At 44.0% G+C, this 18,061-nt stretch overlaps 1 protein-coding gene across 4 annotated transcripts in view; it reads left to right on the top strand.

Annotated features, from left to right (window-relative positions):
- The window catches only part of DHX35 (DEAH-box helicase 35), a 74,456-nt gene that overhangs the window by 47,371 nt on the left and 9,024 nt on the right, over positions 1 to 18,061 (top strand). For all 4 annotated transcript variants that reach the window (XM_059036616.2, XM_067012322.1, XM_067012323.1 and 1 more), the window contains 7 exons: positions 1,814 to 1,938; positions 5,470 to 5,524; positions 8,099 to 8,194; positions 10,226 to 10,320; positions 11,956 to 12,033; positions 13,555 to 13,684; positions 17,805 to 17,886. In XM_059036616.2, the coding sequence (XP_058892599.1) occupies positions 1,814 to 1,938; positions 5,470 to 5,524; positions 8,099 to 8,194; positions 10,226 to 10,320; positions 11,956 to 12,033; positions 13,555 to 13,684; positions 17,805 to 17,886 (661 nt within the window). The remainder of the gene's footprint in view (positions 1 to 1,813; positions 1,939 to 5,469; positions 5,525 to 8,098; positions 8,195 to 10,225; positions 10,321 to 11,955; positions 12,034 to 13,554; positions 13,685 to 17,804; positions 17,887 to 18,061) is intronic.

Here is an 18,061-nt window from a genome sequence, read left to right as displayed (position 1 = left end):
TTGAGTTCTCAGTAGAGTTTAATTGAGTGTCATTGAACTCTTAGGAAGCACCTACTTCCTGTGAGCGTCTTCTCAGCAGGATCGTCCTCTTCTCTGATAACTTTGTTTCTGCCTTGGTCAGCAGTGTGCTTGGAAAATGTGGTTATCCTACCAAAAGTCTATCCCCTAAGCACTCTTTTTTTTTTTGCGGTACGCGGGCCTCTCACCGTTGTGGCCTCTCCCGTTGCGGAGCACAGGCTTCAGACGCGCAGGCTCAGCGGCCATGGCTCACGGGCCCAGCCGCTCCGCGGCACGTGGGATCCTCCCGGACCGGGGCACGAACCCGTGTCCCCTGCATCGGCAGGCGGATTCTCAACCACTGCGCCACCAGGGAAGCCCCCCAAACACTCTTGAAACTTGATGGGAATATCCCATTTGGAACTTCCTGCTGTTGCCTGTTACCCAGAACCTTCCAAGTAGACCCAAGCATTTGGCAATTTGTATCAGTCAGTTCACAGAGTATTTATTGTCTGTTTTCTCAAATTAAAGCTTTCTGAAGTCCTTCAGTGGTAGTGCTGTTTCTTCGTGACACCTTTTGTTTTGTTCTGATTTTTCTCTAGTTAACTAAAGATTTATGATCTGAATGGAAGTTGAGCCACCTTTGTGTGAAAGAGGGTGTGCACAGTTCAAGTGTTGACTGATGTGGAAGGATTTTGTATATAATCCTCCTCTATATGATCCTTAAGCTTTCTGAATATACACAAAAAGGATTTAATCTCTTCCTACCTGTTTTTTCCCCACCCTTTTTATCTAGCTTTAATAAAAAGGCTTCCCAGAGTCTCTTTCCTCCCTCTCCCCTCTCCTGCCCCTCCCATCTTGGCACCTCTGGACCTGGTGGTGCTTTTTCCTCAAAAGATGTTTGAGGACACCTTTTATTCCTGATGGTGCATGTAAGCATTCATTAATCTGTTTGGGGCAGCATCAGATTCTGCAAGTGACGTGTGTGCCTGGCTCAATTTAGAAAGTTAGATTTGGACAAATTTTGCTCTTTATAAGGTTTGGTCATTTAAAAAATATTTTGGAGATACTTTGGTTATGTTCTAGTTATATTTGATGATTTATCTTGAAATTGTTCTTTGCTTTTATGTGTAGTTCTGGCCTGCTTGACTTACTCCATCCCAAGCAGAAGGAATGGGAATGGGCCACCCATAGTGATTCAGCAAATACTTGTTGCTTTGATTTAATGTTTTGCTAACAAGAAGCACATTTTAATTTTATTTTTATTAATTAATTAATTTATTTTTGGCTGCATTGGGTCTTCGTTGCTGCGTGTGAGCTTTCTCTAGTTGTGGTGAGCGGGGGCTACTCTCCGTTGTGGTGCGCGGGCTTCTCACTGCGGTGGCTTATCTTGTTGCGGAGCACAGGCTCTAGGCACACCAGCTTCCGTAGTTGTGGCATGCGGGCTCAGTAGTTGTGGCTCGTGGGCTCTAGAGTGCAGGCTCAGTAGTTGTGGTGCATGGGCTTAGTTGCTCTGCGGCATGTGGGATCTTCCCAGACCAGGGCTCGAACCCGTGTCCCCTCCATAGGCAGACGGATTCTTAACCACTGTGCCACCAGGGAAGTCCAAGAACCACATTTTAAAAAGCATTCTAAAGTAAAAGGAGAAACTTTATTATAAAGATATATTGTTCAAATGTATTTATCTAAGGTATTTAAAAAATAGAAGAATCTTTCCTAAATAGGAAACAACTTTATATCACAGTATCATATGCATCTAATGATTGCATTTGATTGTGACATTTGATCCCAAACAGTTCTGATTTCTTATCCTCAGAGGAAGCCTTTGACCAGCTGCCTCAATCCACCGTTCCTGAGATGCAGCGGAGCAATCTGGCCCCTGTCATCCTGCAGCTGAAAGCTCTGGGGATTGACAACGTCCTCAGGTTCCACTTCATGTCGGTAAGTCCTGCCTTCTGTCTGTCTGGGAGGCCAGAGTGCTTCCAGGGGAGTGTCAGGACATTGATACAGAGCGTGCTGCCTTTCTGGGCTTTTTCACTGAGCTCGTGTGTTGTGTGCAGGGTTCAGGGAATATAGCCAGACGAGGCTGACACAATTCTGTTCTTGTCTGTTGGGGGAAAGAGACAACTAAGTGGGTAATGGCAGTGCCTGTGCCCGGTGCTCTGAGAGACAAAGGAAAGGCCCGCAGCCCAGTTAGTCATGTCTGAGGCGAGACCTGAAACCCAAGTGGGATCTCAGCAGGTCGGGAGAAGTGGAGTTATCCAGGGCAGGAGTGTGTGTGTAGGCCTAGGTGCCCAAGTGTCATGACTGGGGGAGCCAAGAGGGCTCTGGTAGAGCTGCAGGGAAAGTCCCTATGGCCGATTGCACTTCTGATTATTTCCCAAGGTCAGTTTCCAGGAGTGGGATTATTGGGTCAAAGGGCCATGGTCATTTCTTAGATCCTTGATACAAGGCCGAATTCCTTTACAGGTATAAACTCCAGCAGCGCGTGAATGCCCGACTCACTATACCCCAATCATGCCATGTTATTTTCTTTTAGAGTTTTGCTAATTTGATTGGTGGGGGGAAGGAGGAAAAATATTATCTGTATCTATCTTTTTTGATTTCTCATAAGATTCAAAAAAATTATTGGCCACTTTATATTTTTTCTGAAATATAAGAAGAAATCTACAAAATCTTACCTAGCAATATCTAAATGCAAATTGATAAGCCATTTATCTGTTAGAATTCGTGTTTATTAGTGATTAAGAGTCCGTTAACTATTAAACACATTAACCTTTGTCTATAGTATTTCTTGCAAACAGTTCTTCTGATTGTATTGTATTGTATTTTGTTGTTTGTTTGTCTATGTGCAGCCATTCTAAGCAAAGATAGTAATATCTTTCTATCTTTACCTCTGTGATTTCTTCTCTTATTCTTGTGCTTATGAAGCATTTCCCCATATCTAGGTCAGTTAATAAATATTCACTCGTGTTTTCTTCTTGAATTTTTATGATTTGAAAGCTTGCATTTTTAACTCCTTATTATATACCAACTCTGTTGGTATATGATGTGTAACAAGGCTAGATTCCTGGATGCTGAAGTCCCTAGTGTAGCATGTCATGATAAACCAGGCAAATGACAGAAGAGAATGTAACAATATCTTCTGCTTTCCCAAAGAAAACATACTTATTTCTCATAAGTATGGAGAAAATATACGCTTTGAATGTTGGTATAGAGTACAAGAAATTATACAGAAAAATGAACAGTATATGCAAATCAAAAGCTTATGAAAAGCTCCACATCTCAGATTAAAGGAAAACATAAGGGCAAAAAGGACAGATCATTGTCTCCGAAACTATAGAGTTTTCAAACGTCCTTGTGAATACATCGAACACCCACTAAAGAAAAAGCTAAAGGAAAGGGAACAGCACAAATAGTAGCTAATGTGAGAACATGTTTGGCTTCTCTAGGAGAGCTAAATGCAAATTGAAATAGCTGTACCACTTTACATTAATTGAATGATCAAACATAACGAAAAATGATAAAATCCAAAGCTGACACAGTTTGGGGAAAGTGGTTTTATATTCTGTTTCAGTCCTCATGGAGGACTTTCTGACATTATTTTATGAGCTGTAGAAATGCTTGGTATTTCTTCTCAGGGAATTTTCTCCTGAAAAAAATAATTCAAAAGGAACAAAGAACTTACATGTAGGATGATGTTTGTAGTATCATTTTATATTAAATTAAAAATATAATAACGAAAATCATAAGCTTTCAGACAACTGAAAAATGAGGAAAATACATATAAATTCATCTTCATATATTGCCTTCTGGTTATTTCCTCCTGAAATTCTGTTTTTTCACAGTTGAAATCACAGGGTACGTATAATTTTGTATATTTAGCAGTGATGATTACAGTAGCAAAGAACTAAAAGACTCAATTGCCCAGTAGTAAGAAAGTTGCTTATTTCACAGTGTATGACCTTGTCAGAACAGTATGCAGTTGTCCCGGGTATTTGCTGTGAAGTGTCCATGGGTACAAGAAACAGAGGGAACAGAAAAGCAGGCAGTGAGGAAAACAAGCTAAGATTATACACACGCAGTCCTTCCAACTACATTAAAACAGCGTTTGCATATGATCCCGAATCAGATGAGGCCATAGAGAAATACTAGTAAATGTGTGTTGAGGTGAAAATACTCTGGATGTGATTGGAGAAGGGGACGGGTAAAGGTGTGGGTTGTTTTGATTGATGATGAATTCAAAGAGCAGAATTCATCGGGCTTGGTGATTGACTGGAAACAGGGCCAAAGATTGAAAGGAGTCGAAGAGAGCCTGTCCATTTTGTTCTGTAATTATTCAGAACCACATTCAGTGCTTGAGCTATCCATTATTCATGTAATCTCAGTGTAATAAAAGATCCCAGAGGGGTTAAGCTCCTCTGTTTAGGTGCTGTGTGTATGTTGCCTCTTAGTAAATAAAGTAGGATGTCGTGGGCACTGAGGAAAGGCTAGTGAATCAATTACATGATTTAGTCAACAGTGATTTGTTGAATCCCCAGTGTATAGTGAATCAGGTCTCGTTCCTACCCTCCTCTGTGTGTGCGTGCAGTCAGCACAACTTTGAGAAGCACAGCTTTGTTCTTTGGCGGTCAGTGGGTGGGGTAGAGTGGAAAGAATGAGACCTGACTCTGAATTCTGACCTTGCCACCAACCGCCTCCAGGATCTTGTTCAAATGTCTTTTACTTTTTGTTACTCACTTTCCTCATCTGTAAAATTGAGCTAAAACAGCGTGATACTTAAAATACATGTGTTGGGAATGCATTTAAGGAAAAAAAACACTACGCAGTTTGCAAAAGGACTATAATTTTATTATGTGGCTTATAGATGAAATAATTTAGAGGGCGATAGTAACGATGCTTGGTACTTAGTAGACGCTCAGTAAAGGCGTGTGGCAGGAAAGAACATAGTAAGGATCCAGAGACTCCGACTGAAGGTCACGATATCAGCTTTGCTCAGCTTCAAATTGTCTAGCATTCTCTTTTCAGGAATTCAAATTTAACCGATGTCAGTTACCCCCCAGAGGCAGGGCCTGGGGTAGGGCTGTGGGTGATGCCAAGGTGAATCATCCACCAATACTGCAGTATCATGGGGCTTCTTAGAAGTCTGAGACACGAAGTAAAAATTAGAAATGTTTGATGAGAGTTTAGGGAAAGAAAGCAAAGACGTAGTTCAAGGTAAGAACCCATCGCTTCTGATGGAGGGGAGCATGAGGGAAAGCTTCGAAGGAAATGTTTAGTCAAGCTGAGATTAAAGAGAAAATAGTACTAAGGGTGCTGGGAGGGAGAGGAAGGACATTTCAAGAGCAGAAGCCTGGAGGTTGGGAAGTCTGGGGCATGTTAGAGAGAAGAGTGGATCGAGCAGGAAAGTCACATTATTATGGCTGTTACCTGATGAAGTTAACTTAGGAGGGTTTTTGTGTTTTTTTACAGCCCCCTCCAGCACAGTCGATGGTTCAGGCGTTGGAGTTACTCTATGCTCTGGGAGGTATGCCTGTCTTTTATTCTGTGTTTTCTTATCTGCTTATTAATATGTGATATTAGTTAGGTTGTATTCACTCTAGGGCTCTTAGTATCTTCAAGGCTGGGATTGATTCTTCCTCTATATGTATGATCCTCTTAGTGACACGTAAGCTCATCCAAATAAGAAGGTGGGACCGTGATTAATGAAGTCCAGTCGTGACAATGAATTTATAAAGCCTGTCAGTACATCAGAAGCTATGAATAACCATCGCCACAGCTACACTTCCAAGAGACCTCTGGAAGATTCTCTACCAGTATTTCACATGTTACCTCTCTGGGCCTTTTTCTCTGTCCCTCGACCCCATTCTGAAATCTGGCTCTGTGTTCTCTCCCTAACTCCCCTTCCTTCCACTGCTGGAGTTCCCTGTGGAGAATTGGGTAGCATACCAGGCTGTGGTATTGTTTGGGCAAGGAAACACCACGTTATGGAGGAACTTCTATTCTCTTGTCTGAAAATGTGGTATTTACCTTAAGATAGAGAAAACTGTGGCCTGAATTTACCTCTTCAGGAAGTTTGTGTCTTTTCTGTGAATGTTGCCTCAGGTGAATATAATATCCACTTCAGTATTAAATTTCAGTGGAGGTTTTGTTCTTTGAGATTCTTTCTTTCTCTCTTTTTTAAATTTGGTTCTCAGTGTCTTTATTGAGGTATAATTCATATGCTGTATAATTTACCCATTTAAAATGTACAATTCAGTGCTTTTTTGGAGAAATGTCTATTCAAATCCTTTGTTCATTTTTACTTGGGGTGTTGTCTTTTCATTATCGAGTTGGAGGAGTTCTTTATATATACTGGATACACGTTTCTTATCAGATCTGTGATTGTAAATATTCCTCCCATTCTGTGGGTTGGCTTTTCACTTTCTTGATGGTATTGTTGGTAATACAAAAGTTTTAAGTTTTTATGTGGTTCAGTTTATGTATTCTTTCTTTCATTGCTTGTGCTTTTGGTGTCTTACCTAAGAAATCATTTCCTAATCCTTGGGCATGAAGATCTCTCCTAGGTTTTCTCTGAAGAGTTTTTATAGTTTTACTTCTTACATTTAGTAGGTCTGTGATCCATTTTGAGTTAATTTTTTTTGTATAGGGTGAGGTAGGGGTCCATCTTCATTATATTTATGATACCTTCCTGTGGAGGAATAGCCAATTATTGATTAAAAAAATCTTCAGTGATTTAAAAGGCCTTTAGGATCTATATCACATCAGCCCTGAGTGAGCATATGCCAGAAAAGGTTTCCATCCTCTGTTCTCAAGCATGTGATAGGAACTTGAAAGCAAAGTCTCCTGGGATAATCTGAAATGTGTATGAGAGAATATCCACTATTTAGAAGTTTTTCATTTGGACTGATTTTCCTCCAAACAGAACGAAATTTAAAATATTTTAAATGTCTTCACTGCTCTAACTAAGCTGGAAAAGGTAGAGGAAAACACCCAACTTAAATTTATTTATAAGCTGAATTATCACCTTCAAAGAGATGATTATGTGGGAACAGAAGAGAAATGACCTTTTCTGTCTTGCCCTGAGGTCTGCAGCAGGTGTTTTTTTTTTTTTTTTTTTTTGTGGTACGCGGGCCTCTCACTGCTGTGGCCTCTCCTGTTGCGGAGCAGAGGCTCCGGACGCGCAGGCTCAGCGGCCATGGCTCACGGGCCCAGCCGCTCCGCGGCACGTGGGATCTTCCCGGACCGGGGCACGAACCCGTGTCCCCTGCATCGGCAGGCGGCCTCTCAACCACTGCGCCACCAGGGAAGCCCTGCAGCAGGTGTTTTAATGCTCCATCTTGGGAATAGTCTAAACCATAGTAAAACGAGAGTCTCTATCTTGGGAATACACTACCTGAAAATTGGCTATTGGTAAAGAGGCGAGGATGGATGTGAGGAATTGAAGGAGTCAGCCCAGTTCAGCAAACGGCCCGGGAGGCAATTGGATAAAGAGCTCTGGTGTTGGCACCAAAGAGAGAGCCGGGCGTGTGTTTAGACTCATAGTCATCAGCTTTGTAATTGCTCACAAATTTCTGAGAGGCCTGGGACATCTGTGGCCTCTCAGAAATTGGCCATGGATAAAGGTCCAGAGGTGATGCAGAGAGAACAGCAGGAGAGGTGGCAGAGAAGCAGGGGAGTGGGGAATCATGGAAGCTGGGGAAGAGTGTTTGCAGGGAGCTGTGGTCAGCAGATTCAAAGGCTGCTGGGGACCCTGAGGAAAGTGCCCTTTGTGTTTGGCACTGTCTGGTTGTCGGTCCCTTGGGAAGGGCAGTCTCTGGGGAGGAGTGGGACCAGGGGAGGGTGGGAGCAGGAGGAGGCTGAGGCCATTTCCTTACAATTAAGTCCTTGCATAGAGGCCATCAGAAGTATCAGTTTTTCAAAATTGAGCATTCAAGAGCACTGAGGAAATCTTTTCTTCTTTTATTGTAACAGCACTCTGGGTCAGGTTGAGGTTGGATACCTTTGTTTAGCATACATCATCTTTTATTCTCCCAACAACTGTGCATCTTCCAGCACCATGGTACATGCCTTCTGCTTTTTGTTGCTGTTCTTACGGCAGGGCTGGACAAAGACTGTCGCCTAACTGAGCCGCTTGGCATGAGAATAGCAGAGTTTCCTTTGAATCCCATGTTTGCAAAAATGCTGCTTGAATCAGGTAGGTGGAGACCAACAGTCCTCGTTGATTTTATTTTGTCTGCGAGTTGTTTCCCAAATTCTGTGCACCCTGGGGAAGAGAGCACAGTACATTTTGAGCAGTGAAGGAGCTTTCATCTAAGGTTTGGGGCACGTGGCTAACTCGTGATTCAAGGTCAGTAGTCATTAATTTAGTTAACACTTTTATTTGTTTCCTGTGGGTCTAGTACAGACACCTGATTTTTTTTTTAACAGGGATTTAAAAAAAATTTATGGTATAACATACAGAACATAAAATTTACCATGTTAATCATTTTTGAGTGTACAGTTCTGTAGCATTAAGTACATTCACGTTATTATTCAACCACCACCATCATCTGTCTCTGGAACTTCTTCATTTTTTTCAAACTGGAGCTCTGTACCCATTGAGCACTAACTCCCCTTTCTGTCCTCCCCCAGCCCCTGCAGCAACAGTTCTGCCTTCTGTCTCTATGAAATATGACTATTCTAGGAACCTCATAGAAGTAGAATCATACAATATTTGTCCTTTTGTGACTGACTTTTTCACTTGGTATAATAATGTCGTCAAGGTTCATTTATGTTGTAGCACGTGTCAGAATTTCTTTTTAAAGGCTGAATAATATCCCATTATATGGATAGACCATTCATCTGTTGGTGGACACCCAGGGAGCCACCACCTTTTGACTATTGTGAATAATGCTGCTGTGAACATGGGTGTGCAAGTATGTGTTTGAGTCCCTGCTTTCACTTCTTTGAGGTGTATACTGAGAGTGGAATTGCTAGATCATCTGAATATTTTGAGGAATCAGCGCACCGTCTTCCACAGTGGCTGCACCATTTTGTATTCCCACCACCAAGGCACAAGGGTCCCAGCTTCTCTGACACCTTCAGATTTTTGTGAGAATATGAGTTAAGGGATAAAAGTGTATAACCTGGAGATCTTCTAATACTTAGAAGTCAAAATCGTGTAGAGCAGGGGACCCCAACCCCCAGGCCACGGACTGGTACCAGTCTGCGGCCTGTCAGGAACTGGGCCGCACAGCAGGAGGTGAGGGGTGGGCGTGCGATGGAAGCTTCGTCTGCCGCCCCCCATCGCTCGCATTCCCGCCTGAAACGCCCCCTGCCCCCCGCCAGTGGAAAAATTGTCTTCCTCGAAACCAGTCCCTGGTGCCAAAAAGGTTGGGGACCGCTGCTCTAGAGACTGTGGTTTGTCACACATTTCCCTGTGCTCCCCACCCCCCCAGAGCCTAGGGAAGGGAAATACTCATTGTTTCTTACTTTTGTCTAACTTTATATTCTCTGGCAATAGACCAAGCTGTATGTCAGACTAAGCATGGTGAAAGTTAGCTGTAACTGTGTTTTGGAGCAACCAGGCTTACACTGAGAAGCAGGATTCTAAGCGTGGGGCTGGGGAAGTAGGTCACTCACGAGGCCAGAAGCTGCAGGGAGCATGCGGCGCCGTTCGCGCTCTCTGTCTAACGCCCCGGGGGGGCTCATTGCCGCAGACTCCGTGTCCAGGTGGCAGCAGCTGCATCCCATAGCGTGCTTCCCTGGTCTAGTTATGCCTCGGGCTTGCCGGGTGAAACGGGCCCTGCCGAGAGGGAGGCCACCTCTTAGAAGGGTCCAGGAACAGAGGGACAGCACGAGGGACACAGCCCCCGTATTCCCCGCCCCTTCTCCCTCTCAGGCTTTCTGCCAGGATTCTAGGTGTCCACATTGAGTAGGAGCAGGTGTGGAGCTGACCTGCCCCAGTGATGGGGCCATGCTGGCCCCCATTGAGCCTCACGGCAGAGTCCCTCGGTGCGGCCCCCGCGGAGTGGGGTCCTTCCAGGCCTCCTTCCATCTGGACCATGTATAGGACATCCCATTTGGCAGGGTGAAGTGTTTATATGTTACAAGCTTTAAAAATCAAGCTATGTGTAAATAGATGATCTTAGTTTACAATGTGGTGTAAGGAAAATGTCAGAAAACATCTTTTACTTCTCACTGACACGTCGTATGTTTGAAATCAAACATGCTTTCTGGTTTATAGGAAATTTTGGCTGTTCTCAGGAAATTCTAAGCATTGCCGCCATGATGCAGATCCAGAATGTCTTTGTGGTCCCCTCAAACCAGAAGTCTCAGGCTGTAAGTCCGACGGTTCATTCGAGTCTCGCTCACTTTGCACTTTCTTTTGTTAAAATGGCCCAGGAGCTGCTGGTGACAGAGCAGCTTATGTTTTGAGGGTTAACTGCGTGCCTGACGTGCCAAACATTTTACGTGAGTCATGTCATTTTATCTTCACCATGGACCTGGGAGGGAGGTACTACTATCGTCAGTTTTAGAGACGGAGGCACAGAAAAGTTAGGTAACTTATGCATGGTTGCACAGCCAGAATTGATGGAGTTGCCTTTCACAGTCCAAAGCCCCAAATCTTAACCATTGTCCTACTGACTTTCTAAGGGAAGTTTTTTTTTTTTTTTAAAAGGCTGCTCTGAGAGCAACCTTGGTGGGCACGTTAGTGATATAAGGAGTCAGTGCCGGGGCACAGCAGGCTGGGCAAGTCAAGCTGCTGACAAGGCCCTCCCAAAGGCCCAGGCATCTGTGACAACTAGAAGGGTGAACGCTGGAAAGACTGTGAAGGAGAAATTACACTATTGAAGAGCACCGGGGAAGCGAGGCGTCCTGATGGAGGGAGGCCCAAGATGAGCTCAGAGCCGGTTCCTGCTGGAAGAGTCGAGAAGCAGAAGCGGAGAGCAGGGAGGCGAGAAACTTCCTTATGGACCGTTACCATCTTCCCTGACAGTTGCATAGCTGCAGGTTACGAAGTTTTCGTGCCTGGATGGTTCTGTTGTTTGTTTGCTTTTCTGTTAGCCTTTCTAACAGTCCTACCTCAGGACAGGCAAATTCATTTTCAAGACGAGGAAAGTGAAGTTCTAAGCACTGTATCTAAAATTGCAACATATACCCCTCCCGTCTCCGTCCCCTGCCACTGCTTTATTTCTCTCCTCTAGCTGTTCTTACCACCTACCATACTATATATTTTGCTTATTTATCCTGTTTGTTGTTTTTCTCCCACCACTGTCACATTCACCGTTATATCCCAAATGCATAGAACAGTGCCTGGCCTATAGTAGGTGCTCAGGAAATATCTGTTACTGAATGAATGGAAGGAAGGTGAATTATGTGGTATTTGATACAAGGAGCAAATTCTGAAGTCAATAAATGTATTTGTGTACTTGTATATATATTGGATACGCCGTTCCTTGAACCCACGGGAGCAGATGGCATTGCCCAGGATCTCACAGAAAGAAAAACTTAGGGACTGGGTCTGAAAGGACTGCACAGCTCGTGGTGGCTTAGGAATATAGAGTGTCTTCCATGCTCCAGACAGCCGGCCTCCTGCCCTTCTGGAGCTTACCTTCTATCAGGGGCTGGGAGGAGTTCTTCTGAAAGAGAAGATACTGACTGGATAGAGGAGGAGAGGGACAAGAGCACTGTCATTTATCTAACACCTGTGCCAGGTACTTTATGGTGGATTATCTTAATCCCATAGCAGTCTTGATACACAAGTTTAATATTCCAATTTTCTAGATAAGGAAATTGAGGCTGAGAAAGGTTAGGTGACCAATCTGAGGTCTTTCAGGAAAGGTCAGAGTCAGGATGGGTTTAAACCAGGTCTTCCTGACTCTACAAGCCGTGAGCTATTCTTTGTGTAATGTTGCCTCCAGGACAAGAGGCTCAGAAGAGTCAACTTCTAAACATTGTGTTTATTCTCTCCAGATTCGAGTGCACCGGAAATTTGCTGTGGAGGAGGGCGATCATCTTACCATGCTCAATGTGTATGAAGCATTCATCAAGGTAAGCACGGCTGCCACTCAAAAGGCCCCCCCCACGCGCCCGTCCACTGCGAGTGAGCTAGGGGCAAGGATTCCGGAAGTGTAGTTTATAAAAGAATGGCCAACGGGCCTCTATTTTCCTATTAGATTATTGCCAGAACTTCTAATCCACGATGGTTTCTTGCTTCCCCTGCATAGCCGTCTGGCCCCCAGCAGTGGGTCAGAGGCTCGGCCTTCCTTGGCTCACCCTTTCCTCACTCCGTCTCACACCCACCCCATGTTCCTGGACAACACTGTCTGACATTTGAGTAGTAGGAAGTTCTGATATATTTTCTGCAAATAAATGAGGCTGAGAGCAACTTGTGGTCTTGAATCTTCAAAGCTGTCTACGTGAGTTTGAGATTTCACACAGCCACCACTGCTCCAGCTGCCAGACAAGCTGTGAGAAGACATTTAGTCGGGGATCCACGTATACTTACATACCCTACCCAGATTTAGCCATGGTGATGGTAATTTTTGTTGTTCTTAGTAGTCTGTAAAACTAGGAGCAAATAATACAGCTTGAAGTCCTCACTAAAAATTGCTAAAAAGAGAGATCTAATGATGATGAAAACAATGAGAAAAGAAAACAATATATAAACTTCTTATATAAAGGAAAGGATGTTAAGGGGGAAATGAGACATTTCAGATGTTCAGTATCTTGTCTTTACTTCTTAAATAATTTCTTTTAGAAGGGGAGAAATACTAAGTTTTTGTTTTCCCAGAGATTTGAAGCGAGATTATTTAGTTAATGAACAGTTTTCAGAAAACCGAATCTCTTATTGAGATTATTAATTGTGGATTAAGTTGCTTAAAATTGATTTGTGCAAAAGCGGTGCACCATTTCCAGCTTCCTCTACCAGGAGAAAGCGGGTCCAGGGCTACAGTGCATTATTCTATAGTTGCCTTCTGGGAAAGTCCTCTTTGAATTATATTTTCTTACATAAAAACACCTTCCTCCCTGGCTTATAATTTCAGAGGTACATTCCCACAGCAATAATTTAGGATATAATGATCATACTTCAGAATATAGAACAAAACTAAGTACTGTTGATAGAAAAATCATACTTTGGGGATTAAATAATAGTAATTTGCAAATTATTTCTAAATTGGCAAGTGTCGTATTACTTGCCTGTTGTCAAAGTGATCAATTCAAGCCGGCCAGAGAGGGAACATTGATTTGCAAAGAACTGCAGGGAAGGGGTTCTGTCTGGTAGCTGGCCACTCCCTTGGGTATTTAAGATCGAAAACAATTCTGCTTGTCACTCAGTTCTCACTTGCCCTTTAGCGCAGAGAGTGAGATCGGAGAGCAGTCAGGTGCTGAGCACGGTGGTCAACGTCTGTTTAGAGAGCTGGGGCAAACGAGGGCCCGTTACGATCTGCAGATCTTGTCCCATTGAGTAAGCAAGCGGGGGCAGAGACATGAATGACCTCCACCACGTAGCCTCAGTTGAGACCTTTCCTGTGCTCTTCTCACCCTCCCTCTATCTGGGTTGTCCTGTAGCACAACAAGAACTCCCAGTGGTGTCAGGAGCATTTCCTGAATTACAAGGGTCTCGTCAGAGCCGTGACAGTGAGGGAGCAATTGAAAAAGCTTCTTGTCAAGTTTCAAGTGCCCAAGAAATCCAGTGAAGGTAAGAATACACTGTCACCACCATTGACGCCCCTCTGTAGTAGCATTCTTGGAGTTCTTAGGCTGGGCTGGTGTGAGGCAGCACAGTGTACTCTGGACCCACACCGGGTTCATGCTTTGAATTGCCCGTGTTGGTGAAAAGCCGCATGTGAGAGTAGCATATTTTCCCCCAAGGAGGTCCATTTTTATTTCTGAGGGCTATTCTTGGGGAAAAATTTAACAAGCCCTGACAACACTTTAAGAATCATTAACAATCACATCATTGTACATTACATGGTCGATTATCCCAGGTAGGCTTTGCAAGAAAGATGACTTTTTTTTTTTTTTTTTTTTTTTTTGCGGTATGCGGGCCTCTCACTGTTGTGGCCTCTCCCGTTGCGGAGCACAGGCTCCGGATGCGCAGGCCTAGCGGCCATGGCTCACGGGCTTAGTTGCTCCGCGGCACGTGGGATCTTCCCGGACCAGGGCACGAACCCGTGTCTCCTGCATCGGCAGGCGGATTCTCCACCACTGCGCCACCAGGGAAGCCCAAGAAAGATGACTTTTAAGTGGACAACATTTATGGCCATTCCACATAAACTGCATTTTATTTTCAGTTACAGGTATTACTAAAGCAAGGGCCGTGTGTTTAGCCTAGGCAGGCACTGGGGTAAAAGATGGAAGTGTTGTGTAAGACACAGTTTCTGGCCTCTAGTAGTGACAGTGACCACTGAGGACACACTAGGTTACACCACGGCAGGGGTTCTACTTAATATTCTCTACTCACTCTCCTACTCTGAGGTGTGGGTGATGTTATCCTTATTTTACAGAGGAGTTGTTAGGTCCCAGGGAGAAGTTAATTTAAGTTCAGGACCACACAGCTGGCAACCAGCGAAGCCAGGTCTGTGTGGCTCAGACTGTTGAGGGGGTGATGTGTCTGCTCAGCCGTTCAGCAATTGTCTTTCGAGCACCTCCTGGGTGCCAGGCCCTCAACCGCACTCTCAGCACCACTAGCGCTCACTGACATTTCTGAAGCGCCTGTAGTAGGCCTGGCAGTGTCGTGGGTGTTTTCATACGTGAATTCGTTTAGTGCTCACGACACTCCAGTGAAACACGCGCTGCTGTTACCCCCATTCTACAGATGAGAAAAGTGGGCTCAGGCGACGAGTGACTTGCTGCACGAAGGTCCCACGCAGTGAGCGTACAGTGGAATCAGAACTCAGGCAGTTTTATTCCAGAGCTTTATTTTGCCTTTATATTAAGAGCAACTAATTACATGATGACGAAGACATGGTTCTTACTCTCAGGAAACAGTGCAGTGAAGGGAGAGTTTCCTACAGAGACCCGCTGCAGCAGTATGAGATTATCAGTTGTCTTAGAAGCTACGGGAGTAGACGTTTGAGTGACCGTGGCGGACAGCAGTGGGGGCTCTAGTAGGAACGCGGGCAAGAAGGAATCCAGGTTGGGGCTCTGACCTGGGAGGCCTCACAGTGGGCCGCGAGTGGTGGCAGAAGTCCAGTTGAGTTTACTGGTTGAATTAGAAACCAGTGGCAAAGGGCTTGCTAGGCAGGGAGGACTGTGGAGACAAGTGCTGGGAGAGAGGAGCCTATAAGATGCTCAGAGAGTATTGATGGATGACCAAGCTCACAAGAGAGGGAAGAGTTGAAACCTGGGTGATTGGGTAACGTTGGTGTCATCAATAGAAACAGGAAGCTCACGGGGGCACCTAACTGGAGAGAAGCCGGTCAAGCACCTGTCGCCCAGCAGATAGAGGACAAGGTGCATCTGCATCTTTGTTTCTTAACCTCTTCTTCATTGTCAACCTGAAACAGCAGAAATGTGTCTTGGGGGGCTCCGAGGAGCTCCGGTTCTTTATGTCTCAGCACAGAAAGAATTCAGTGAGAGGCAAAGTGATAGATAAGAAGTGATTTATCAGAATAGGACACTTGTGAGGCTTACAAGCAGGCGGGCGAGAGGCTGCCACGCCGAGAACTTAGTGGGCTACAGTTTTATAATCAAAGGAAGAGTGGGGAGGGGGAGGAGACCACCTTCTTCCTCATTCTTGAGTAGACGTCAAGCTTCCATCATCAGCTCCTCCTCCATGTCGGGTGAGGGAGTTTTCTTGTCCCTACGTGGTGGAACCGGGACTGTCATGGCGCAGTGGAAATGAGCAAAACGGCGGTAACGTATACTAAAATAGGGTAAATCATCTCAGGTTTCCGTATAATGTCACCTGTCCTTAACGTTTTTGTTTTTAGTGTGCACAGAGAAGCATGTCCTAGGAATCACTAACGTACTGGGCTCACTGGGCAGGATGTGGGTCTCATTCCACCATTGTTTTATTGTTTCGGGGCATGTCTCATGCTTCTGTTGCACGGTTTTGTTGCTAAGCAAGCCGGCTTGGTTTTGTGGTTAAGCAAACCTGCTTTCTTGAGTGATCATTAACTTACAGGGGGTCTCCCAACTTTTTCTCTACTTACAGTCCCCTAGTAGGCTTAACTATTTAATCACCTCCTTTGTCCCTTTACTCTGTCCCTATCGAACCCCTCACCCAGGAGAAAAGTTACATTGAATTTCAGCTCTTCCTAACGAGAGAAGTTAAATACTAAGGAATAAGATTTTGTAAGATAAGGTTGAGCTCTGGAGGGCCACAATCATTGTAATATCTAAGATTCCCTACTACCCTGCTCTCAAGAGCCCATTTTTACCCCTTGGAAGTGATATCATCCTGATAACAATACACGTTCTACATAGAAATTTCTTTTGGGCAATTGGAGAGAAGGGACTGAATCTAGGATCAAATTGTGGTTAGAAATGTAGATTTGAGATTTATCAGTTCTGTGCTGAAGAACAATAGAGAAAATCATGGAAATTCAATAAATTACATGCAAATTTAAAACTTCTAGATGTTAAAGAAAGCAAACAGTGAAAAATATTTTCAGCAGATATGAGATAAAAATTTTAAAACTTGATGACAGAATGAGTTTATTTAACATATTTTTAAATAATGTTCTAGCTTTTTTTTGCCATACTGCATGGCTTATGGGGTCTTAGTTCCCCAACCAGGGATTGAACCGCACCCTTGGCAGTGAAAGCACAGAGTCCTAACCACTGGACTGCCAGGGAATTCCCTGTTTAACATATTAAGAAAAAAAAAAAAAACCCACTAGTTTCCAAGTTGATAAGTGGGCAAAGGAATGGAATGGAAAATTCACAAAAGAAGAAATACAGACAGTAATCAAATAAATGTACAATAAAAGAAGGGGTACCTACCTTTTTGCTAGAACATTGCTGGTAAGAATGCAGTGAAACCAACATTCTTATGCATTGTTGACGGCTTTGTAAATTATACCACCTTTTGGGTACTTATTTACCAATGTACTATATTTTATTGGATCCAAGACACCATCATTTGTAAGACACACCATTATTTTATGTATCACTAAGAAAGAAAAAAATGCTGCCAATTATAATACAATTGCTGTCCTGATTTCAGTGAGTTAAAGTATAAAAAAGGGTGGGTCTTAGAATTGATGAAATACGTATCATAAGCCATATAGATGACATTATCGTTTTGTACAATAATTTGGATATATCCTGTGGAAATCATCTAATGAATGGGCAGGCTTTATCCTTGGAAGATGTTAACTATAGCAACACAGCCACCAATTAAAATGAGATGTTTGAAAATTTTGAAGAATTACAAACTGTAGCTATAACCACAGAAATAATATTGTAGTGCTAGTGTCCCAGGTTGTGTCTTATGGAAGGAACATCATTCCTGTAAAATGCTCTCCCAAAAGGGAGTTCCGAGGTCACTGGCCAGCCTGTGGAGTGCTCTGTAGGTTCTGGTGCTCAGCCTTGGTCTTGTCGTCTGTGGCCCGGAGAGGGGTTGGGGGCCCCAGGTTAAGGGAACAGTCCAGCGTATTTCCTTCAGCAGCCATTGTGGGAGGGTGGAGACCTCCGTAGATGGTGCCAGGGCAGGTGTCCAGCACTGGGAAGCGTGGGGCTGGGACCCGTCCAGGAGATGGTTGCGAGGTAGCTCGAAGCAGCCTGGGATGGGCCTCACGGCACAGGCCTGAGCACACAGAGCATAGGGCAGAAGAAGTCTCACCCATCGCTCTGTTTGCTACCTTGTGTAGGTGATCCAGATCCGGTTCTGAGGTGCATTGTTTCCGGATTTTTTGCAAATGCCGCGAGGTTTCATTCTACTGGAGCTTATAGGTAACATGATATTTTGTGAAGTCTTTTGTGAAGTCACTTAAGGCATTGAAATCTTATAAAAACTAATCCAGACCCCATAGCAAGGTGACATGCAGGGCAAGTAGAGAAATTAAATCACTTTTCTTTATTTGTGTCATGCCTCTTCCTAAAGATGCATTGAGGTTAGCTGTATAGC

Source organism: Kogia breviceps, chromosome 14, assembly GCF_026419965.1.
Source record: "Kogia breviceps isolate mKogBre1 chromosome 14, mKogBre1 haplotype 1, whole genome shotgun sequence".
Taxonomy (NCBI): domain Eukaryota; kingdom Metazoa; phylum Chordata; class Mammalia; order Artiodactyla; family Physeteridae; genus Kogia; species Kogia breviceps.
Note: the sequence above shows the minus strand (reverse complement) of the source record. Positions and strands in the feature narration are given on the sequence as shown.